At 43.8% G+C, this 25,843-nt stretch overlaps 1 protein-coding gene across 2 annotated transcripts; it reads left to right on the top strand.

Moving 5' to 3' along the window:
* The first annotated feature begins 755 nt into the window (after positions 1 to 755).
* Positions 756 to 7,110, top strand: LOC307128679 (polymeric immunoglobulin receptor-like). Of its 2 annotated transcripts, XM_079820621.1 has the most exons (9): positions 783 to 895; positions 1,077 to 1,388; positions 1,477 to 1,785; positions 1,876 to 1,906; positions 2,087 to 2,143; positions 2,553 to 2,638; positions 2,764 to 2,816; positions 5,019 to 5,081; positions 5,376 to 7,110. In XM_079820621.1, the coding sequence occupies exons 1-9, from the start codon at positions 835 to 837 to the stop codon at positions 5,421 to 5,423; spliced, it is 1,020 nt and encodes a 339-aa protein (XP_079676747.1). In that variant the 5' UTR covers positions 783 to 834; the 3' UTR covers positions 5,424 to 7,110. The 2 variants fall into 2 exon arrangements, with proteins under 2 accessions (XP_079676748.1, XP_079676747.1); XM_079820622.1 differs by lacking the exon at positions 2,087 to 2,143 and having other exon boundaries at positions 756 to 895; positions 5,376 to 6,541.
* The last annotated feature ends 18,733 nt before the right edge of the window (positions 7,111 to 25,843 follow it).

Genomic DNA, 25,843 nt, shown 5'->3' with positions numbered 1-25,843 from the left:
ATGTATGGCTGTATCTGATTAAAAGCCATTTTTTATGTTGAATAAAGTTTTTTTCCGCTTTTAGGGATGACGCAGCTTTAAGATGCACTCAACACAGTAACAGCGGCGCGCGCTCGACATTCTTTAGCTCCGCCCACACGATACGCCCCCAGCCGCACGGCTTTTTCCGGAAAGACTCGGAACAGCGCATCTTTCTTTTATAATTATAATGAAAATAAAGACTTTTCGGAGATATGCAGGATGCAGTGCTACTCTATAGGTACTCAAGATTGACATGAGACTGACTGAAACTGAGTGTTCCCCCCCCCCCTTTAAATGTCTCTGTACGCAATTGGATAGTTCTTCAACCAATCAGACCAACAATCCATCGCTTCTCTATTTCTCTATCCGTCATTGTGTTAAACCCGCTAATAGCGCCAGGTGGATAAGCCGGTTTGTGATTGGTCCCCGCAAAATTGTAACAGAAGCCGGATAGAAATATGTACATGTTTCCAGACTGAGCTGCAGGGCGAAATCAAATAACAGGCAGATCCGGCTGGGTTTCCCCAGCCTAGTTTTCAGGCAGATAAAGAGGGCTTGGTGCTGGTAAAGTGTCATCATATAATTATTTGTGATTGATAAACAATGTGTGCGTTACTAGCTGCAACCCCAGATCGAAACAGATTTAAAAGAAAGTGTGACCAGAACATAACTTGAAATCTAGTGTCTGTTCTCACTTCATTTAGCCAGGTGGCGCAAGATGTTTGAGTGTTATATGAAGGGGGAAAAGGGAAGTGCAGCAGTTACTACAGACACAGCAAAATAACTCAAGATACAGGAAGAGAAACTTACACAATGGCCACATACGCAAAGGAAAAAATGTTCTACATTTCATTCGGGTTTTGGCTCATTTTAGGTGAGTATTAAATGTGGAAATGTCTTTGTTTCTAATGGATCCTGCTTTATCATTTTGCAATAACAGATTTTATGCTCAGCTGTTCATGATGCTTTTTAATGCGTTTTATAGGAAGATTGAACAAATTAAGAGTAATTTATTGTTAATCCTAGACATAATAACGGTTTGTGTGTTTGTTTAGGTGTTGAATGCTACACCGGTGGGTCAAAACATGTTTTAACTATTAAGCCTGGAGGATCTGTCACCATCCCATGTCATTATGACGAGAAAAACCCACCGCAGAAGAAATACTGGTACTCAGAAATTGATAATTTTCGTAATTACACAAACACAATAGAGGAGAATCTGTCAGTAATTGATCATCCTGATCACAGTCTCTTTACTGTGACTATGAGAAACCTGCAGAACAATCAGACTGGACATTATTATTGTTCTGTGGAGACTGAAGGAAACTCGACTGTCACTTATGAGCTTTATCTCCAGGTTCAGTCTGGTATGAGGATTTGTAATTATTTTTATCACATTCTTCTCTGACTTCACACACATGTATGTTATAATCTCCAATGACTGTGTGTGTTCAGCTCCTGATGTGTCTGTGGTGAACAGCAGTGTATCTGGACATGAAGGTGGTAATGTCAGTGTCCAGTGTTTCTACAGTTCTGGATATCAGAAGAAACTCAAACAGTGGTGCAGATATAAAGATCAGGGCTGTTACACAGAGGGGAGGACTGACACATCCCAGAATCCATCAGTCCAGATCAGTGATGACGGGAGAAGCTCCTTCACTGTGCTGATGACTGGACTGAGACTCAGTGATTCTGGATGGTACTGGTGCTCTGCTGGAGATCAGCAGGTTCCTGTTCAGCTCACTGTAACTGAGGCAGAACCAGGTACATTTATTCATTTAATACATATTTTGCTACTACAGTATATTTAAAATAAAACACAACTAAAATTGTTTTGCTCTCCTCTTTTGACAGTAAACGGGGCCACAGACAATCCGAGAGACTCGTTAGTATTGAAACGTTTCTCATTAAAATGAGCTTTCAGAATAATCTTCCTAGAATTATTCTATATTTAGCTGTTTTATCATCAATGCTATATTTCCTCAATTTCTTTGTCTTTAATGCTTATGTAATAATTTCCTCATTACCCTGGCGATTTTTCTTTCTTTCTTTTCTATCTTTGCAGAAGTGGACCAGAAAACATGAATAAGAATATCACTGAAGGCAGTGAAGGCCAAAAAATGTACTCCTGTATTGTTTAAAATAAAAACAATAAAGCTTAAACTACACTTTAAAAAATGCTGGGTTTAAAATAACGCAGTTGGGTTGAAAATGGACTAACCCAGCAATTGGGTTGTTTTAACCCAGCGGTTGGGTTAAATGTTTGCTTAAAACAAACAAATTGCTGGGTTATAACAACCCAATTGCGGGGTTAGTTCATTTTTGACCCAACTTGGGTTATTTTTAACCCAGCATTTTTTAGAGTGTAATTATACTTCTAAGGCTGAAATGCATTAAAGTCTAATAAAGGTCTGGTGGAAGTTTAGATATGCTTTATTTTCTAGTGCCTTTTGTTCAGCTGATTTACTTCCAGACCTCTCTCTGTGCTTTATAAATGAACAGATTTTAAAGTGTTTTCTTATTTCCCGTAGAGATCATCTGAGTGTGTGGCTTCCAGTTTCAGCTGCACTTCTGCTGCTGTTGATTCTAGTCGCTGTTTTCACCTGGAGATGGAAACGTATGTTTGACCTGCACTCCATTTTTAATTATTTGAGTTCATTTCATGCCTTTTATCATTTATTTCAATAGCACATATAAATTCTGTTACTTTCATATATTATTGTTCCCCTTTTTAAAATAAAGAGCAAGATAAACACCAAAACAGAGAGAGAAACGACAGCAGGACCACTGACGCAGTAAGTCCTTTAATTTATAAGCATCATGAAAATATTTGTATGATAATTTGTACCCCCCCCCCCTCAAATGCTTTAGCAAATTTTTGTAAAAAACAAAACAAAAAAACATTGGTTGTTGACACTGACTTGTTCCTATGCAAGAATGTCAGATTTTGTCCAGCTGAATGCTACTGTGTACTGAGATTTTTAAAGCTGCTGTAGCTACATAACTTTTTTTGTATTCAAGATTTACAAAAATGATATAATGAGAATGCACAACATGAATCCATTTTCCAACCCGTGTTGTTGTCTTACCCTGAATCATTATAGTACACTTATAATAAGTGTTTATATTGGGACTATTTCAGACCGGTCTGGTAGGAACCGCTGCGGAGGAGCACAGTCTCTGCGTGACTCGCCATAGACATAAACAGAGAGAAGTAGCTCCGGCTGTAATGTTCTTCCGCAAGACGCATGCAGTTCTGTTTATTAACCGCTAGAGCGCAAAAAGTTACGGACTGCAGTTTTAAACAGCGCTTTTAAGTTAAATGTTTATTAGCCTAATCAATAATGTTGTAGTCCTACACAGGAAATGTTCTCAGAACTTTGGCAATACAATTCTGACAAGGTTCTCTTAAAGTTATGAACAAACATTCTTCCAGTAGCCTAATGTTAATAGAACAGTTATCTGGTCTTTAAAAATGTTATTGTCATTTACTGCCAAGGTAATATAGCACAAAGTATCGTGTTATAAATGTGTTTTCAGTTTGAAAAAAATATAAGTCATATATGGTGACCAGAATATTGCCACAGCTCCAGGTATAGCTATGCTTCTCATCTTGACTGTTTGATTGGAAACACTGTGGGTGTCTACACCACTAGAAACTGTCCATACTGGACGCGACTAAGCAACTGTTGCACATCCATGTTTCCTTCATATCAGAAGTTGCACAAGCGTTTGAAGTACGTCAGAAATAGAACGTTGCATCAATTTAATGCCTGAAATTTGTCATGTCGCACCGCATCCAGTATAGATTATAACAGGATCTACGTATTTGCTTTTGTCATGTTGTGTAGCGCCGTTCGCGTCTGGTGTAGACACGGTGTAAGACTGTGATTCCATTTCATTACAATGTTTTTTTACATGTTTAGTTGTGAAGAGTGCAAGTTCATTGAGAATCAAGCATGTCATAAGCAATTTCAATTGCAGGCCTACAATTGTCTTTAATTATCAGATAATTGTAGACAATAGTAGGCCTACTTTTGCACATCCTAATGTTTTCGATTTGCTTAAATTAATAAATTAATTTAAAAGCTGGCATGAAAAAGAAAGTAATTGTTACTTATTGTTTTGGGTTTGGGAGCGATGCAAGGCAATTGATACGAGACTCTTTGTTTCCCTCTTCTGGTTTACACGGGTTAGCAAATGCTATGATCCACCTAGAGAGAGGTCATTTGATGTTAACACAATTAGCATATTGATAACACAATTAGCATGTTGATAGCAAGATGCTAACACGATAACCATGTTGCTAGCATGATGCTAACACGTTTAACATTTTGCTAGCATGATGCTAAAACGTTTTGACTTCTTTTTATCATGTTTTAACCCGGAGCTAATTGCTATTACATTCTGACATTCAGATTTGAAGATATCCCATTTTGGGTTTGGGTTACTAGGGTGTGGCTAGGAAGTAGTGAAGGGGATTCATGATTGGCTGTTTGCTTCCCTGGGTCAAACGAGCCCACCCTCATGTTTCTATGACACTTCATTTCAAAGATAACCTTTAATCTGTAATTGGAAGTCTATGGAACTTGTTGCTAGGGTGCTCTAAATGGTTACCCAATCTCTTGGGGGAAAAGATAAAGCACACTTCTCCTCAATAATCTGCATGATTTGACACCTCATTCATGGGTGTATGACAAACGGTGCAGGAGGAGTAGCGCGCCAAAGTTTTGTGTGGCAGTAGGAGGATTATCTTACATTCTGAAAGTCATAGAGGCATTGGTTTATATCATTCATACTGGCAAGAGGTCATTAATCTCCAGGCCAATCAAAAACTTTTTAGAGTGAAATATGAGAGAAGAACCCCCCCCCCCCCCCCAAGCCTCATATCATTACATTGGGTTGGCCATGGAACCTGTTGTCCATATTGTGTCATATGTTTATTTCTTGATATATCTTTTTCCTTATTGTTTTCTGTGTGTTTGTGTGAAATGCAGATCTACTCTAAACCTGAAGAAGATCCTGTGATATACAACACTATAAATGATGAGCGCTCAAATGTAAGTTAACCAGACATACCCCCTACGTTTTTAAAAGCTTGTGTTTTCAGGCCCCCAAAATGCAGTTGTTAATGTAAATGAACGGTGTAATGTGAATGTTTGTGTAAATGAACGGCCAAAAGTATAAAACGCTTTCCATTTTTAGTTGAAAACGGTGTCATTTAAATGGCCCCTTAGAAATAAATGCCTATTTTCTACCCTGATTTTAGATTTTAGTAAGTTTTACAGAAATATTTTATTTAATGTATTTATTGTTCTGCTGGCAGTATATTGAAAATGTTCTCGCACTTCCAGGAGCCTCCAGCAGGTAGAACAATATACAGCACTGTGGCTCCACACTAACAGCAACAGTGAGAATAACAAAGGAAGAGAAGAGGACTATCACAACACAACTTCATTTTTAAAAAGTTTGTTTTAGGCTTGCTTTACACGAAAATCTAATAGATCCACAGATACAAATGCATTTAAGTTAAGCTAACTTTAAAAAGGACCCATATGAACAGATGTGAGGGTCAAGAAAATAGCGTTATATTCTGACTGTATTTATATATTGGGGGAGTTCATAACTAGCCTTCTTTGCCTCTTAAAATTGGATTGTCTTTTAACAGTATGTATATATTTTGTAGTTATACACACAGATAAAAGGTGTCAAAATTATACATGTAAGGGTACAACAGCTTAAAAGGACATATTTGTACCTTTTTTACCACACTGTAAAAAAAAAAATCAGGTCTCCAATTGAAAATTTTCTTGTGACTGATCACATCTAAATTTTTCAGTTGGCCAAATTTAATTTCCGTGAATTGATGCAATTTAATTCACAGAAATTCAATTTGGCCAACTAAAAAAATTAGATGTGATCAGTCACTAGAAAATGTTCAATTGGAGACCTGACCTTTTTTTTTTTTTACAGTGCATATAAAGGTTAATTGTAGTACCTTAAGGTACGTATTTGTACTCTAAGGTACTAATATGTACTTTTTGTAAAAAGGGTACAAAGATGTCCTTTTATACTGCCTCAGTGAAAAGCTGTTGTACCCCTAAAGGTATAATTTTGACACCTGTTTTCTCTATTTTTGTGTCCGCTTGATTTATTCACTGTAAAACATACTTTTAATTTACTTGTACAGTGTTCTGTTCTCTGTTTCCATTTCGATTTTTATAAACATGCATATTTAAAAATTAAATAAAAGTATTTTGTAGTTGTATGTATAAAACTTTTCATTGTGTGGGTGTGTGGTTCAGGTATTGCCTTTGTCATGGGGACAAACTGTACCAGAAAATATTATAAATGTTTTATCTTGTGGGGACATTTTTTGAACCCCATGAGGAAAACATAATGATGCAGAAGGTTTTCTGCGATGGGTTTGTTTAGGGTTAGGAGATATACAGAAATATACAGTTTGTATGGTATAAAAGTCATTTTATATATGGAAACTCCCCATAAAACATTGAAACCCAATGCGTGTGTGTGCTTGTTTAACCTACATTGTGAGGACCAAATGTCCCCACAAGGAAAGTAAAACCTGAAATCACCTATATTGGGGCCAGCCATTGGACCAGCTTATTTGAAAAGGTTTCTGTGATGGGAAGGGTTAAGGTTTTCCCAGTATAAATACAGTTTTCCCAGTATAAACATCATGTCTATAGAGAGTCCCTGAGCTTTGGCCCTGTTTACACCTTGTATTAAAATTAGATTTGGTCGAAACGCCATAATGCCCATAAAAAAGGACTCTTCCCCATTCATCCATAGAGAACCTTCTATGAATGAACATGGGCATTGTCTGTTTATTGTTACTGTCTTGTTTAGAGTCTTTTGTATTGTGTACTGTTGTATGCATCCTTTATGATAGAACCACTAGTTAATGGGGTGTGATGAGCTTTTGAGTGAAAAGCTGTCTCACGATATTGCTATGATGGAGCATGAGGGTGAAATTAGCATATAATATGCCACCGCTACATTTACATTACATCCTCCACTGTCGTTTTGCTTTTTTTTATAGAAATAAAAACCATTTAATTCAGTTGGATAATGGTTGTTTCAATTGTAAACTATTGCAAATGTCTGCTCTGCTCATACAGCACGAGTCACACACAGTGCAGCAGGAATCTATGGAAGCAGAATTGTCTCGTTAATAACTCGATGCACACATGTGTAGCCAATTTCACATGCATGAAACCAAATTCACGTGCACAAAATAAGATTATATATTCATAAAATACATTTCACAAATGCAAAACACAATTCGTAGATTTACAACTGTGCACAAAAACTTTACAAAAAATGTATCCTTGAATGTGAATGTGCAAATCGTCATACGCGTGTGCCAATTGCCTTGGATTTGTGTGTGTGTATTTTTGAGACTTTCCGGGCAGCGCGGATCAGTCGTACTCTTTGGCCAATCAGATTTAAACTTATCAATCGGTCAATCATAATCGCGTGAGGGCGGGCCTATCTGGTGTTGCGTCATCAGCTTTCGACCACAGTTTAAATCATGGCTAAACAGAGGTATGTGCAGTTTGATCGGTTCATTTCTGTGTTTACTGAAACTAAGAAGTTAGAGATCTTCTGAAGTGAAGAGTTTGTGTAACTTGTTTGTGCAAGTTGACTACGGCAAAAGAATAACCCCTGGATGTAGGAGTATTTGACGCATCTCTCGGTTCAAACTAATAATATGTCATACGTCAGGGGTCAAACTTTCACGGTAAAAATCGATGCATACGGCCGTCTGTCGGAAGCTAGTTATTTTAAGTTTATAAAGTTTTAAATATGGATATTTTTCCCACACAAATGGATCGCTTCGATTCAGAAGGCCTTTATTAACCCCCCGGAGCCATGTGGAGCAGTTTTATGATGGATAGATGCACTTTTATGGACACTTCAAAACAGAAACAGCATTTCACTGCCATTATAAAGCTTGGAAGAGCCAGGAAGTTTTTTTTTATATATATATAATTTCGTCTGAAAGAAGAATGCCATATACACCTAGGATTACTTGAGGTTGAGTAAATCATGGGCTAATTTTCATTTTTGGGTGAACTATCCCTTTAAGTATTAATTAAGTTTACTTAAGTGAAGTTCAAGTATATTTTAAGTATACTTTATGTAGTAACTATACTGATATCAATGTACTAGATGCATACTTGTAAGTAAACTGTTTCAATACTACTTGGGACTAAATTGGCCCTCTTTTAGTGTATAAAAGTTTACTTTTAAGTATACTTTAAGTATAACAGTAGTAAATATTGAGTATGCAACTAGTTTACAAATACGTTTTTTGTTTGTACTGCAACTATACTACAAGTGAACTTATAGGTATGTTGATAATATATAGGAACGTGGTGCTAATGTAATCCACACACAAAAAGTCTTCGATTGTTGAAGCTGGTGCACATTTGCTCATTTATTAATTTTTGTTATGCACACACACCAATTATGTTAAAAAGCTTTCAAAATCCATGTTTTGCATGATCCTTATTTCATAATATTACAGTACATATCACCCTGGTGGATATCATAATATTACATCTCACCCCTATGTTACAACTAACCCGGACTATGAAACCTTTCACTCCTCGTGTTTGAAACTAAGCCCCATATTTTCTGTTTGTGCTGCAAAGATAACAGCCATTTACAGTTTTTTACGATTGTTTACACACTAAAATTAAAATTTCCACACAATTAACAAAACTTTACTCCAATGAGCAAAACACCTCCACAGATTTGCACAACATTACACACAATGTCTGCTTCACCCTTTTTGCAAAACATTACACAGTGATTTGTAAAACTCTACACACATTTTCACACCTTAGACACAGATAAGGATTGTGAGGTTACTTTCTTGTAATTACAAAGCACCGGATTGCCAATTACCACACTAATGAACGAATTGGATAAACACATACCAGGTGCGGAAGCACACATGTGCTAATTTGAAAACGCAGCACTCAGGTGTGCTATAAAAGGCAGCAGGTGAGTTCACCTGTCTTCAACAAAAATGGAAGGAGTTAGAAGAAGAAGAAGAGTGAGAATGAGAGGGGGAGCTCAAAGAGGAGATGAAGGAGGTAGAGGTAGAGGAAGAGGAGAAGGAGAAGGAGAAGGAGGTAGAGGAAGAGGCATAGTTAGAGGAGGAGAAGGAGGAAGAGGAAGAGAAGGAGGTAGAGGAGGACACCTAGGTAGAGGAAGAGGTAGAGAAGGACTTGAAGAGGTGATAGAACCTGAACAAAGAAGACGAGGACCAAATTTGACTCGAGAAATCCGTGCAACACTTATTGACCATGTTATCAACCATGGACTGACACTGATGGAAGCTGGACAAAGAGTTCAACCAAATCTCAGCAGAAATACTGTTGCGTCAGTAATTCGGACATTTCATCGACAAAACAGGTAAGCTAACCACACAGTATACATTGAAACTGAAGCTTGTATAATCAATATTGTTTACTGTGACATTTGACAGTATATTTGATTATATATCTCTATATATAAATCTCCTTTTTTTTTTTTTTACATAGGATTGAGGGTCGAGGACACCAAGGTGGAAGGGGCCCTATGTTTAGTCGTGCACAAGAGGCCGCCATTGTGAACATGGTTTTGGCCAATAATTGTATCAGGCTACGAGAAATCCAAGCCAATATCATCAATGATGACAATATTTTCAATAACATCCAACGAGGCTCTCTGTCAACATTAGGTCGAATCCTAAAGAAAAATCAAATAAACATGAAGCAACTGTATCGGGTACCATTTGACAGAAATTCAGAGAGAGTGAAACATCTGCGCAATGAGTATGTGGAGGTATGCATTGTTCATCTGACTATGGTGTGGTATCATGCACTGCTCATAATGTTCTGTCACAAAAAAATACTGTGCTATAGATATTGAATAGCATCCTATTTTCTTTAATTTGTTTCAGAGAGTCTTCCAAATGGATGCTGCTGAAATTCAACATGAATTTATATATGTGGATGAGGCTGGATTTAACCTTGCAAAAACAAGAAGAAGAGGGAGAAATGTAATTGGGCACAGGGCAATCACCAATGTGCCAGGGCAGCGAGGGGGTAACATCACCCTTTGCGCTGCTATCACACAAAATGGGGTCCTCCACCACCATGCAAATCTGGGACCCTATACGCTGATTTCACGCAGCCGCCATTTTGAAATCGAAAGCGAGGCTCCGGTGGGAAGAAAACCGGAAGTGTCGCCTTGAATCACAGGAGAGTTTCGATTGCGATGGCTTATTGTTGTGTACCAGACTGTTCGTCCTATCAACGGAAATTAAGTGATAAAAATATATCCTTTCATCGCTTTCCGGGTGACCCAAAAGCCTGTCGTGAGTGGGTTGTGAAAATAAGAAGGGATATTGGACCTCATTTTCAGGTAAGTTAAAGCAGAAATAACTTTAGTTAGCCTAGCTAATGCTATCTTTCCAAGTTACACACGTTTTGGGTGGCAGTTATAAAACTAATTAAGTGGTTCTCTCATAAGATTACAGACAACACGAGAGTATGCTCCAAGCATTTTACTCAGGACTGCATTGAACTTTCACTCACGGGTTTACGTAGACTGAAACGGGGAAGCGTGCCGACTTTGTTTACATGGTCCTGTGAACTCAAGCCAAGGAGGACACTTCAGAGAAATCAAAGGTGCGTTAACTAGTTTGATGACAAAATATGAATAATCTTAAAAAGATTAGGATGGCATGTTATGAGACCATTGTTTTAATAACCAAAATATATACTATTGTCTTTTCATTGAGTCATTTAAACCTATCTGAATGTGATTGTAGGCTACTGTAATGTTTTATCATAAAACAAGCAAGTACTTAACCAAACTGATTTTTAAAAAAATGTTAACCCACACACACACACTATATATATATATATAAATGTGTATATGTATATGTATATATATATATATATATATATATATATATATATATATATATATATATAATGTATATGTATGTATGTATGTATGTGTATATATGTATATATATATATATATATATGTGTGTGTGTATATATATATACACACACACACACACACACACACACACACACACACACACACACACGCCGATTGCTGTCATTTCTTATAGTTACACATTTTTTGTATAATTTTCAATGTATTTATCTGCTATTAATTGGCTGCTATATATATTTGATAGATATTACAGGTTGTTTCAGGTTCAGTTTATGTAATGTCTATAATGTATGTACATAACAGTACTAGCCTATATAAACTGCCAAGACTGAAATCGTGATTGTTTTCATTTCCAGTGTCTGTAATATAGAAACTCTTGAGGAAGAAGAGGGGGAACATTTATTTTCTGATCAGAACACAAGAGAAGAGTGAGTCATCTATCTCAGACCTAAGGGCAGGGACACACCAAGCCGATGGTCAGCCAATGTCTGTCAATGGTTCAATCCAACTGAAAAGCCTTCAACTTCTCAATCGAACTGATTAAGCTTGATCTAAATTAAATCTTGATTGGATTGAAAGGGGTGCTGTAGACCTGAAAAAAAAATCTGATCCATAAGAAAAAAAAAATCATATAAACTGAACCTTTCAAACTTGAAATCAGATTGCATTCATTGATGAAAATTAGAGCATGTAAACATATCTAATGACCTCCTTGATACTTATTTTTGTTGTTCATGCAATTCTCCTTTTTTTATTAATACACAGGTCTAACAATGGTTTTGGGGCACTGCAAGACCATGATTACCTGGAAACGTCACCTACCATGGAAGAGCAGCTGGTTGCAGCACAGAAGGAGATTGCTCGCCTGACAAAAGAAAATGAAAATTTAAGAAGTCAGCAGTTTTGTCTACAGCGATTCCAATGTGAGCCCAAGATGATCATGTTTTACACCGGATTTAAAGATTATGAGACCCTCAAAGCACTCTACCTGTCTCTTCAACCTACAGCACAGTCTCTGGTGAGATGGAGTCAAATGCAAAGACATAATAAAACAGAACAGACTGTAACCGCTGGCTTTCAAGCTCATGACATTTGTCTCTTAGACCAGTTTTTCTTGTTTCTCTGCCGTATGAGGCAGGGACTTCTTTCTGCAGATTTAGCTGTAAGGTTTAATGTGTCAAAGGCCACAGTCAGCCGGATATGTATAACTTGGGCTAACTACCTGTATTTCATGCTTGGCACACTACCAGTATGGCCAAGTAGAGAGGCTATAGACGAGCTAATGCCACCTTGCTTCAAGCTGACCTTTCCCAAAACACGCGTTGTGCTAGATTGTACTGAGATCCATATTCTAACAGCAAGCTCAAAAGTTTTAAACACGATGACATACTCTCATTACAAAGGCACTGTCACAGGTCGGGGCGGGCCAAACCAGACTGCACCCACCCCTGGAAACCCGGGAACCACCTCGAGGAACGTGTCAAGGACCAGACAGACAAGGGAATAAAATAATACAGTTTATTTATTATAGTTAAAAGGTCAATGAATTGGATAAGTCCTAATTAAAATCTTCTTCTTGCCACCAGGACAGTTCAAGAGTCTACCGACCTCCCGGGACGGGAGGGGAGGGACGTTCGTGGCGGACCGGAGGCTCGTCGGAGGGGGGATCAGGGGGGAATCCCCGCGCCGTCCAGGTAGGTCACTGGGTAAGTACTCCTCTACGGGACTCAAGAGGGGGGGCCGTGGTCATACGAATCCCTTTCAGGCTGGAACCAGGTAAGTATGCAGATGCGGGGGCAAAGCGAGTCACTGGGGTTACTCCGGAGGGAGGTACTCAGAGGTGGGGGCAAGCAAGCCACTCTCTCCTTCTTCTGAGCAAGGTAAATGTTTCCAAATAGGGCGTGTGGGGACCACCAGGCGGGGGGGACACTTTGAGCGGGGCGCTCACGTCAGCGGAACACTGGACAGACACAGCACAGTTTCAACGGTTCAACAGTATGTGAAGCCTTTCAACTGATATACCTTCTCTCCTTTCGAACAGGGTCAAGGCTTCCAATAGGGGCGTGTGGAGACCACCAGGCGGGAAGGACACTTTGGACGGAACACTCCACTTCAGCTGAGCACTGGAACAATATAGCAAGGTCTCAACGGTTCAACAGTATGGGAAGCTTTTCAACTGATATACCTTCTCTCCTTTTTAACAGGGTAAAGGCTTCCAATAGGAGCGTGTGGAGACCACCAGGCGGGAAGGACACTTTGGGCGGAACACTCCACTTCAGCTGAGCACTGGAACAGTACAGCAAGGTCTCAACGGTTCAACAGTGTGTGAAGCTTTGCAACTGATATACCTTCTCTCCTTTGAACAGGATCAAGGCTTCCAATAAGGGCGTGTGGAGACCACCAGGCGGGGAGGACACTTAGAGCGGGGCGCTCACGTCAGCTGAACACTGGGATAGACACAGCACAGTTTCAACGGTGCAACAGTACATGAAGCTTGCAACTGATATACCTTTTCTTCTTCTGAACAGGGTAAAGGCTTCCAATAGGGCGTGTGGAGACCACCAGGCGGGGAGGACACTTAGAGCGGGGCGCTCTAAGTGTCACCTAGGATTACACCTAGGATTATACACCTATACACCTAGGATTACTTGAGGATTACTAGGATTACTTGAGGTTGAGTAAATCATGGGCTAATTTTCATTTTTGGGTGAACTATCCCTTTAAGTATTAATTAAGTTTACTTAAGTGAAGTTCAAGTATATTTTAAGTATACTTTATGTAGTAACTATACTGATATCAATGTACTAGATGCATACTTGTAAGTAAACTGTTTCAATACTACTTGGGACTAAATTGGCCCTCTTTTAGTGTATAAAAGTTTACTTTTAAGTATACTTTAAGTATAACAGTAGTAAATATTGAGTATGCAACTAGTTTACAAATACGTTTTTTGTTTGTACTGCAACTATACTACAAGTGAACTTATAGGTATGTTGATAATATATAGGAACGTGGTGCTAATGTAATCCACACACAAAAAGTCTTCGATTGTTGAAGCTGGTGCACATTTGCTCATTTATTAATTTTTGTTATGCACACACACCAATTATGTTAAAAAGCTTTCAAAATCCATGTTTTGCATGATCCTTATTTCATAATATTACAGTACATATCACCCTGGTGGATATCATAATATTACATCTCACCCCTATGTTACAACTAACCCGGACTATGAAACCTTTCACTCCTCGTGTTTGAAACTAAGCCCCATATTTTCTGTTTGTGCTGCAAAGATAACAGCCATTTACAGTTTTTTACGATTGTTTACACACTAAAATTAAAATTTCCACACAATTAACAAAACTTTACTCCAATGAGCAAAACACCTCCACAGATTTGCACAACATTACACACAATGTCTGCTTCACCCTTTTTGCAAAACATTACACAGTGATTTGTAAAACTCTACACACATTTTCACACCTTAGACACAGATAAGGATTGTGAGGTTACTTTCTTGTAATTACAAAGCACCGGATTGCCAATTACCACACTAATGAACGAATTGGATAAACACATACCAGGTGCGGAAGCACACATGTGCTAATTTGAAAACGCAGCACTCAGGTGTGCTATAAAAGGCAGCAGGTGAGTTCACCTGTCTTCAACAAAAATGGAAGGAGTTAGAAGAAGAAGAAGAGTGAGAATGAGAGGGGGAGCTCAAAGAGGAGATGAAGGAGGTAGAGGTAGAGGAAGAGGAGAAGGAGAAGGAGAAGGAGGTAGAGGAAGAGGCATAGTTAGAGGAGGAGAAGGAGGAAGAGGAAGAGAAGGAGGTAGAGGAGGACACCTAGGTAGAGGAAGAGGTAGAGAAGGACTTGAAGAGGTGATAGAACCTGAACAAAGAAGACGAGGATCAAATTTGACTCGAGAAATCCGTGCAACACTTATTGACCATGTTATCAACCATGGACTGACACTGATGGAAGCTGGACAAAGAGTTCAACCAAATCTCAGCAGAAATACTGTTGCGTCAGTAATTCGGACATTTCATCGACAAAACAGGTAAGCTAACCACACAGTATACATTGAAACTGAAGCTTGTATAATCAATATTGTTTACTGTGACATTTGACAGTATATTTGATTATATATCTCTATATATAAATCTCCTTTTTTTTTTTTTACATAGGATTGAGGGTCGAGGACACCAAGGTGGAAGGGGCCCTATGTTTAGTCGTGCACAAGAGGCCGCCATTGTGAACATGGTTTTGGCCAATAATTGTATCAGGCTACGAGAAATCCAAGCCAATATCATCAATGATGACAATATTTTCAATAACATCCAACGAGGCTCTCTGTCAACATTAGGTCGAATCCTAAAGAAAAATCAAATAAACATGAAGCAACTGTATCGGGTACCATTTGACAGAAATTCAGAGAGAGTGAAACATCTGCGCAATGAGTATGTGGAGGTATGCATTGTTCATCTGACTATGGTGTGGTATCATGCACTGCTCATAATGTTCTGTCACAAAAAAATACTGTGCTATAGATATTGAATAGCATCCTATTTTCTTTAATTTGTTTCAGAGAGTCTTCCAAATGGATGCTGCTGAAATTCAACATGAATTTATATATGTGGATGAGGCTGGATTTAACCTTGCAAAAACAAGAAGAAGAGGGAGAAATGTAATTGGGCACAGGGCAATCACCAATGTGCCAGGGCAGCGAGGGGGTAACATCACCCTTTGCGCTGCTATCACACAAAATGGGGTCCTCCACCACCATGCAAATCTGGGACCCTATACGCTGATTTCACGCAGCCGCCATTTTGAAATCGAAAGCGAGGCTCCGGTGGGAAGAAAACCGGAAGTGTCGCCTTGAATCACAGGAGAGTTTCGATTGCGATGGCTTATTGTTGTGTACCAGACTGTTCGTCCTATCAACGGAAATTAAGTGATAAAAATATATCCTTTCATCGCTTTCCGGGTGACCCAAAAGCCTGTCGTGAGTGGGTTGTGAAAATAAGAAGGGATATTGGACCTCATTTTCAGGTAAGTTAAAGCAGAAATAACTTTAGTTAGCCTAGCTAATGCTATCTTTCCAAGTTACACACGTTTTGGGTGGCAGTTATAAAACTAATTAAGTGGTTCTCTCATAAGATTACAGACAACACGAGAGTATGCTCCAAGCATTTTACTCAGGACTGCATTGAACTTTCACTCACGGGTTTACGTAGACTGAAACGGGGAAGCGTGCCGACTTTGTTTACATGGTCCTGTGAACTCAAGCCAAGGAGGACACTTCAGAGAAATCAAAGGTGCGTTAACTAGTTTGATGACAAAATATGAATAATCTTAAAAAGATTAGGATGGCATGTTATGAGACCATTGTTTTAATAACCAAAATATATACTATTGTCTTTTCATTGAGTCATTTAAACCTATCTGAATGTGATTGTAGGCTACTGTAATGTTTTATCATAAAACAAGCAAGTACTTAACCAAACTGATTTTTAAAAAAATGTTAACCCACACACACACACTATATATATATATATAAATGTGTATATGTATATGTATATATATATATATATATATATATATATATATATATATATATATATATATATATATATATATAATGTATATGTATGTATGTATGTATGTGTATATATGTATATATATATATATATATATATGTGTGTGTGTATATATATATACACACACACACACACACACACACACACACACACACACGCCGATTGCTGTCATTTCTTATAGTTACACATTTTTTGTATAATTTTCAATGTATTTATCTGCTATTAATTGGCTGCTATATATATTTGATAGATATTACAGATTGTTTCAGGTTCAGTTTATGTAATGTCTATAATGTATGTACATAACAGTACTAGCCTATATAAACTGCCAAGACTGAAATCGTGATTGTTTTCATTTCCAGTGTCTGTAATATAGAAACTCTTGAGGAAGAAGAGGGGGAACATTTATTTTCTGATCAGAACACAAGAGAAGAGTGAGTCATCTATCTCAGACCTAAGGGCAGGGACACACCAAGCCGATGGTCAGCCAATGTCTGTCAATGGTTCAATCCAACTGAAAAGCCTTCAACTTCTCAATCGAACTGATTAAGCTTGATCTAAATTAAATCTTGATTGGATTGAAAGGGGTGCTGTAGACCTGAAAAAAAAATCTGATCCATAAGAAAAAAAAAATCATATAAACTGAACCTTTCAAACTTGAAATCAGATTGCATTCATTGATGAAAATTAGAGCATGTAAACATATCTAATGACCTCCTTGATACTTATTTTTGTTGTTCATGCAATTCTCCTTTTTTTATTAATACACAGGTCTAACAATGGTTTTGGGGCACTGCAAGACCATGATTACCTGGAAACGTCACCTACCATGGAAGAGCAGCTGGTTGCAGCACAGAAGGAGATTGCTCGCCTGACAAAAGAAAATGAAAATTTAAGAAGTCAGCAGTTTTGTCTACAGCGATTCCAATGTGAGCCCAAGATGATCATGTTTTACACCGGATTTAAAGATTATGAGACCCTCAAAGCACTCTACCTGTCTCTTCAACCTACAGCACAGTCTCTGGTGAGATGGAGTCAAATGCAAAGACATAATAAAACAGAACAGACTGTAACCGCTGGCTTTCAAGCTCATGACATTTGTCTCTTAGACCAGTTTTTCTTGTTTCTCTGCCGTATGAGGCAGGGACTTCTTTCTGCAGATTTAGCTGTAAGGTTTAATGTGTCAAAGGCCACAGTCAGCCGGATATGTATAACTTGGGCTAACTACCTGTATTTCATGCTTGGCACACTACCAGTATGGCCAAGTAGAGAGGCTATAGACGAGCTAATGCCACCTTGCTTCAAGCTGACCTTTCCCAAAACACGCGTTGTGCTAGATTGTACTGAGATCCATATTCTAACAGCAAGCTCAAAAGTTTTAAACACAATGACATACTCTCATTACAAAGGCACTGTCACAGGTCGGGGCGGGCCAAACCAGACTGCACCCACCCCTGGAAACCCGGGAACCACCTCGAGGAACGTGTCAAGGACCAGACAGACAAGGGAATAAAATAATACAGTTTATTTATTATAGTTAAAAGGTCAATGAATTGGATAAGTCCTAATTAAAATCTTCTTCTTGCCACCAGGACAGTTCAAGAGTCTACCGACCTCCCGGGACGGGAGGGGAGGGACGTTCGTGGCGGACCGGAGGCTCGTCGGAGGGGGGATCAGGGGGGAATCCCGCGCCGTCCAGGTAGGTCACTGGGTAAGTACTCCTCTACGGGACTCAAGAGGGGGGGCCGTGGTCATACGAATCCCATTCAGGCTGGAACCAGGTAAGTATGCAGATGCGGGGGCAAAGCGAGTCACTGGGGTTACTCCGGAGGGAGGTACTCAGAGGTGGGGGCAAGCAAGCCACTCTCTCCTTCTTCTGAGCAAGGTAAATGTTTCCAAATAGGGCGTGTGGGGACCACCAGGCGGGAAGGACACTTTGGACGGAACACTCCACTTCAGCTGAGCACTTCTCTCCTTTTTAACAGGGTAAAGGCTTCCAATAGGGGCGTGTGGAGACCACCAGGCGGGAAGGACACTTTGGACGGAACACTCCACTTCAGCTGAGCACTGGAACAATATAGCAAGGTCTCAACGGTTCAACAGTATGGGAAGCTTTTCAACTGATATACCTTCTCTCCTTTTTAACAGGGTAAAGGCTTCCAATAGGGGCGTGTGGAGACCACCAGGCGGGGAGGACACTTAGAGCGGGGCGCTCACGTCAGCTGAACACTGGGATAGACACAGCACAGTTTCAACGGTGCAACAGTACATGAAGCTTGCAACTGATATACCTTTTCTTCTTCTGAACAGGGTAAAGGCTTCCAATAGGGCGTGTGGAGACCACCAGGCGGGGAGGACACTTAGAGCGGGGCGCTCGCGTCGGCTGAACACTGGGATAGACACAGCACAGTTTCAACGGTTCAACAGTACATGAAGCTTGCAACTGATATACCTTTTCTTCTTCTGAACAGGGTCAAGGCTTCCAATAGGGGCGTGTGGAGACCACCAGGCGGGGAGGGCACTTTGAGCGGGACGCTCACTTCGGCTGAGCACTAGAACAGACACAGCACAGTTTCAACAGTACATGATATATGAAGCACTCAGCACTAGCGGGGCCGGGTCTTTTCAAGCCGGAAGTTGGGCAGTTGCTTTATCAAGACCCTTCGTTAGAGACAGCGGGTGGAAGACTGTAGGAGAGGAGTGCACGGCAGACTTCTATTACTTCTCCACACACAAATTTCACTTCACAGCACAAACCGTGTAAATCTTCACTTCAGGCACTGCAATTCCACTCGCACACCGTGCATTCGGGCCAGCACTCACCCACCGGTCTTTTCTCCCACCAGATCGGATCTCGTCCTCGATCAGGGCTTGACTTTGCTCCGGGAAAGCAGAAGAAAGATGCAGCGATCATCACATTCGGCAAGGAGAGGACAGAAGTTGGAGACAGATCATTAATTCACTCGGTGTAATAGTTCACTCGTGCCAAACGTTTTCCAAACTCTCCACACCACTTCAGTGTTAGTGCATATAAACAACAGATCAAATACTCATCACTTGCGTCTTTCTCACTACGGACGATATTCCTCAAGTCTTCGCTGCCAAATACTTCACTCCTTCCTTTCCTCTTCCACAACTCCAATCTTCCCCACTCCACAGCCCAGCCTCAATAAAAAGAGCAACCCGCTGACAAACACAGCATCATACGGGAGGAGATCCACCCAACAGTCTGTTTTCTCTCTGTTTTTAAAGCCTCATCTCAATAGGTGTCCCTCTCACAGCGTTCTCTATAATTGCCCCACACCTGCTGTCACTCAGGCAATCAGCCCCGCTGCCATGGCAACAGATTCACAGGGCATAGACCGGAGGTTCACTGGAAAATCCTGCAACAGTATTCACCAGGATCTTAGTCCCGTTCGGTTTGTTTTGTCACCCCGTGACACACCCCCCTGCCAAACCGTTCTAGTCCCTAGAACGGGATCCGGACACCCAGTCTCCGTACCTGGCTGGGGGTTGCCCCCGGTTCTCCCGTTGGGATCGCCTTGGCGGGGAGTTAGGTTCCTCGGGCCTTGGTGGGGAGTAGGGTTCCTCTGGCCTTGGCGGGGAGTTAGGTTCCTCTGGCCTTGGCCCTATTTCCAGCCTCCGGGGGGCCACAGCCCATCCCACCACGGGAGGCATCCACGCTGGTTCAGTCGGAGGTCTCTCTACAGTTGGTTTGGGGTAATTCGGACAAGGGCGCATCAGGTTTCGGTGGAGCACCCGCTCTGGACCTTCTCTCCCTTCGGGACGGAGGGCATACACCGGTTGATCGAGATGCGGCTGTCGTTGGACCACGTACGGCTGGGGCTCCCACCGATCACTGAGTTTGCCCTTCCCTTGTCGCCGGCTATCTCGCACCAGAACTCTTTCACCAGGCAGTAGCGGCGCACTTCTAGCCGTACGGTCATACAACCTTTTGTTCTTGGCTGCGGCTTGCTTAATTCGGTCCGAGACCCGTTCGTAGGCCAGTTGAAGGCGTTGATGGTGTCTGGCCACCCACTCCGTTACACCGCCTCCCTCTTCAGCGGCCGCAGTTCCCAGCAGTAGGTCAACTGGTAGTCTCACATGCCGTCCGAACATCAGGTAGGTCGGTGCATACCCGGTCGTGCTGTGTATGCTGTTGTTATACGCCTGGATCATTGCCGGAAGGTTGTCAGCCCAATGCCCCTGTTGTTCGTTTTCCAAGGTCCCCAAGAGACCGAGCAGCGTCTGGTTAAACCTCTCGCACCCTCCGTTCCCCTGAGGATGATAGGGCGTTGTATGGGTCTTCTTACATCCGTACAGTTGGCACAGCTCGTGTACTACCCTGGATTCAAAATTTGGCCCTTGATCTGAGTGGAACACTTCGGGACACCCGAAGGGCTGGATGACATGCCTCCACAGGGCATTAGCGGTGGTAATGGCGGTCTGGTCCAGAGTTGGGATGGCCCAGGCATATTTGGTGAACAGGTCAGTGACCACTAGGAGGTTTTGAATGCGATCGACCGGCCGACCCAGCGTCAGATAGTCCATAGCGAGGATATGCATCGGTGCTTTAGCCCGAATTGGGACCAATGGAGCTCGTGTCTCTTTCCTGGTTTTGAACAGGGTGCAGCGCGGGCAGCCCTGTAGGTAAGTCCTCACGGTCCCCTCCATCCCAGGCCAGTAAAAGTGGCGTCGCAAAAGTGCCGTCGTCCTCTCCCGCCCTTGATGACCAAGCTTGGTGTGATAAGCCTCCAGCAGAGCGTGACATCTTCCCTCGGGGACCACCACTTGCCAGACCGGGTCACCCGAGCGTGAGTCCTGGAGGGACCGACAAATCACCCCTTCCTTCAGATGGAGGCTCTCCTTCTGGCCCAGTAGGCCCCTCACGATTCGGGTTTGAGCCCGGCGTCCCGCACCCTCCGGCCACTTGTCCTGTTCCAGCCAGACCCGGACCAGTGACAGGTCCTCATCTTCGCCCTGCAACATCCTCCAGCGCTGTGGGTCCCATCCCCAACTTGCGGGCGGTTCCTCCAACGGTGGTCCCGGTGCCTCCACAATGCCCACCATCATTCCCTCGTCGCGGTCCACCTCCTGCATGGGTCTCGGACCCTCCGGCCCTCCTTCTGGCCACCTAGATAGTACGTCAGCGTTGGTATGTTCCCTTCCTGGCCGGTACTGAAGCTGGTACTCAAAGTTGGCCAATTGTGCCACCCACCTCTGTTCCACCGCCCCCAACTTGGCGGTTTGTAGGTGTACCAGTGGGTTGTTATCGGTCACTACGGTCACCTTTGCTCCCCATAGGTAGTCCTTGAACTTCTCACTGAGCGCCCACTTCATGGCCAGTAACTCAAGCTTGAAGGAGCTGTAGTTGGCATCGTTCCTCTCCGCGGGGTGTAGACTCCGGCTCGCATAAGCAATGACTCTTTCTTCCTCCTGCTGTTTCTGCGCTAAGACAGCCCCCAAGCCCAAGTGGCTGGCGTCAGTGTAGAGGATAAAGGGCTGGGTGAAGTCTGCGTATGCCAGGATGGGTGCTTGTAACAGCTCCTGCTTGAGCCTCTGGAAGGCGGTCTCGCATGCCGGATCCCACTGAATCGCTGGGGACCCTCGGCCCTTGGTGTGTCCCGTTCCACCCAGCAACTGGTTCAGGGGTTTGGCGATCTTAGAGAAATCCTTAATAAATCGCCTGTAGTACCCGACAAAGCCGGGGAAGGATCGAACCTGACGCACGGTCTTCGGGGCAGTCCACCCCTGTACAGCCGACACCTTCTCTGGGTCCACAGCGATTCCTGCAGCGCTCACGATATGGCCCAGGAACTTCACCTCCTTCCGGAAAAGCTGACATTTATCCGGTTGGAGCTTCAGCCCGTACTTCTCCAGGGAGCGGAACACCTGCTCAAGATGCTGAAGGTGAGTCTCAAAGTCAGGGGAATAGATAATCACGTCATCCAGATACACAAGAGTGGTATCCACTAGCTGGCTCCCCAGGCAGCGCTGCATTAGCCGTTGGAATGTGGCGGGGGCGTTGCAGAGGCCGAACGGCATCCGGTCCCACTCATATAACCCAAAGGGAGTCGTGAAGGCTGTCTTCTCCCGGTCCCGCTCGTCCACCTGTACTTGCCAGTATCCGCTCGCCAGGTCTAGTGTGGAATACCAGGCCGCCCGGGTGAGACTCGTGAGGGAATCCTCGACTCGAGGCAATGGGAAAGCATCCCGCTTCGTCACTTGGTTCAACCTCCGATAATCCACACAGAATCTCCATGCGCCTGTTTTCTTCCTCACCAGAACAATCGGGGCCGCCCAAGGGCTACTGCTCTCGCGGATGATCCCTTTATCCAGCATCCCCCGCAGAAGAGCCCGAACCTCAGAATATAATGTTGGAGGTACCGGCCGGTAGCGTTCCCTACTAGGCGGGGCTTCTCCAGTGGGAATCTGATGCTGAACGATGTTAGTACACCCGTAGTCCTCGTCATGGGTGGAGAACAACTGTGGCCATTTTGATAGGAAAGCCTTGAGCCGTCTTGTTTGATCCTCCTCCAACCCTTCTCCCCGTAGGGACTCACCTCCGAGATGGGCCGGCAGTCCTCCTTCAGCCTCTCTTCTGTGCGTCCCCGTCTGCGCCAACGCAACCTCCACTACGGTCGGGCCCACTTGACTGAACTTGACTCCTCCTGGATCTTGCACTTGCTGGGGCAACACTGAGGTAACTCGGGCTAGACACTGATGACGATGCAGTTGGATCGGGAAAGGGTTCGTGTTCCGGACTCTCACCCGGACTCGGCTGCCTCGGGCGGATGCCAGTCCTCTGGCCACTTCCACCTTAGGACCCTCGTTGTGCGGTTCTACCAACACCCACTCCTCCGGGTGGTAAAGTCTAGGGGGCACCCGGACCCAAACCATCGCCTCGCTTCGAGCCGGGATGGACAACGCATAGCGGCAAGCCACTCTTCCAGTGCTCTCCCGGTCCCCCTGCTGTTCGGCCAGGCAAACTCGGCGACAGTCAGCTCTAATGCGATCCCATTCTCTGCCCTCAGGCGTCGCAGTTGCTCGGGCCGGCCCACTCTGGAACAGCCCCTCCCAGCATTCGGAGATGACATTCATGCCCAACAGGGCGCGATGAGACCCCAAGCAGGCGTCGCGAACCACCACCACCCCCTTCTGGGGTACGACCATGCCATGGATCTCTAGGTCTGTCACTACGTATCCCACGTATGGGATGTCGAGACCGTTGGCCCCTCGCAGAGTCAGCCAGGGGGCTTCGGTCGTCGGCCGGCCCTGGGTACTGAATAGTTCCTGGACTAGGCTCTCCGCGAACAGAGTGACTTGCGACCCCGTGTCCAGCAGACACTGCACCTTCTGGCCATTGACTTGAACCATGATGACCGGACAACGGCCCACCAGGCGTTCCTTTGATAGTTGGGAAGACGAGGGGTCTGAAAAGGGGGTCCCGACCACTTGACCCACAGTGGCCGGAGACTCTAAAAACCCCCCTGCGAAGCGCGTCTGGCGGAGCACTGACGAACGTAATGTCCGGCTTCCCCACAGCCGTTGCAGATAGGACGCCCCTGTTCGTCCCACTGGAATCGGGGACCCGTGGGTCGAGTGAAGTGACGCTCTGGAGGGTGATTCCCGTCGGAGTAGGCTCGCTCCCGCGGTGAGGGTAATGAATGGAGGCGTTCTCGGCGGAGTTCCTCGACGACAGACTTAGACAATTCAGACATTTGCTCACGGATATCCCTCTTTAGTTCCTCCCGGAGGGCATGCTTCCAATCGGAAGTAACAGGGGCCGAAGGCCCACTGACAGCGTTCGCAGCCAGACAGCTGGGGGGATCCATACCTTCGTTGTGGTCACGCTCGAGGGCTAGAGCCTCCTGCCGCAGCTCTTCGAACGTGAGGTCCGGCGTCCGTCTCAGTTGCACCCGCAGACTCTGACGCACGGGGCCCTCCCGTAATCCCAACAGAAACTGATCTCGCAATAGGGTCTCCTCGTCCCCCAGGCCGTGATCCTGTCTTCCCCTTAGCCTGGTAAACTGTTCCCTCAGTTGCAACGCGAATGGCCGAACAGTTTGTCGAGGCCCTTGCCTACAATTAAAGAATTGCGTTCTCAGGACAGCTACCGGGGTGGTGTCTCCGTATTGCCCCGTGAGAAAATCAAAGATGGCTTGGACTGTGATGCGGGTTGCTTCCGGCGCTGCCTGTACTTCTCTTCTTGCTTCTCCCTCCAACGAATTTAGCACAAACTGTACCTTCTGAGGGGCACTTAGCCCTTGGAGCCCTGCCAGGTATTCAACCTGGGTCTTCCATGCTGACAGGCTCAATTCTGACCCTGGACATCCGTACTTCTGGGCCCACGGGGCCCCCATAAAGAAAGGCATAACGGGCTGCCGGGCCACTGGCTCTTCTTCTGCCATCTAGGTCCTTGATCGCTCCACTCGAGGTGGTAACCCTGCCGCACTACGCCAAGTTCTGTCACAGGTCGGGGCGGGCCAAACCAGACTGCACCCACCCCTGGAAACCCGGGAACCACCTCGAGGAACGTGTCAAGGACCAGACAGACAAGGGAATAAAATAATACAGTTTATTTATTATAGTTAAAAGGTCAATGAATTGGATAAGTCCTAATTAAAATCTTCTTCTTGCCACCAGGACAGTTCAAGAGTCTACCGACCTCCCGGGACGGGAGGGGAGGGACGTTCGTGGCGGACCGGAGGCTCGTCGGAGGGGGGATCAGGGGGGAATCCCCGCGCCGTCCAGGTAGGTCACTGGGTAAGTACTCCTCTACGGGACTCAAGAGGGGGGGCCGTGGTCATACGAATCCCATTCAGGCTGGAACCAGGTAAGTATGCAGATGCGGGGGCAAAGCGAGTCACTGGGGTTACTCCGGAGGGAGGTACTCAGAGGTGGGGGCAAGCAAGCCACTCTCTCCTTCTTCTGAGCAAGGTAAATGTTTCCAAATAGGGCGTGTGGGGACCACCAGGCGGGGGGGACACTTTGAGCGGGGCGCTCACGTCAGCGGAACACTGGACAGACACAGCACAGTTTCAACGGTTCAACAGTATGTGAAGCCTTTCAACTGATATACCTTCTCTCCTTTTTAACAGGGTAAAGGCTTCCAATAGGGGCGTGTGGAGACCACCAGGCGGGAAGTACACTTTGGGCGGAACACTCCACTTCAGCTGAGCACTGGAACAGTACAGCAAGGTCTCAACGGTTCAACAGTGTGTGAAGCTT

This window comes from Gobio gobio (assembly GCF_949357685.1).
Source record: "Gobio gobio genome assembly, chromosome: 6".
NCBI lineage: Eukaryota > Metazoa > Chordata > Actinopteri > Cypriniformes > Gobionidae > Gobio > Gobio gobio.
Note: the sequence above shows the minus strand (reverse complement) of the source record. Positions and strands in the feature narration are given on the sequence as shown.

What these genes read in the sequence shown, in the direction of transcription:
- LOC307128679 (XM_079820621.1), top strand. Translation starts at nt 835, where the DNA reads ATGGCCACATACGCAAAGGAAAAAATGTTCTACATTTCATTCGGGTTT. An exon ending in TTATCTCCAGGTTCAGTCTG is followed by an intron (nt 1,389 to 1,476) that starts GTATGAGGATTT and finishes GTGTGTGTTCAG; the next exon opens with CTCCTGATGTGTCTGTGGTG. An exon ending in ACAGCAGGACCACTGACGCA is followed by an intron (nt 2,817 to 5,018) that starts GTAAGTCCTTTA and finishes TGTGAAATGCAG; the next exon opens with ATCTACTCTAAACCTGAAGA.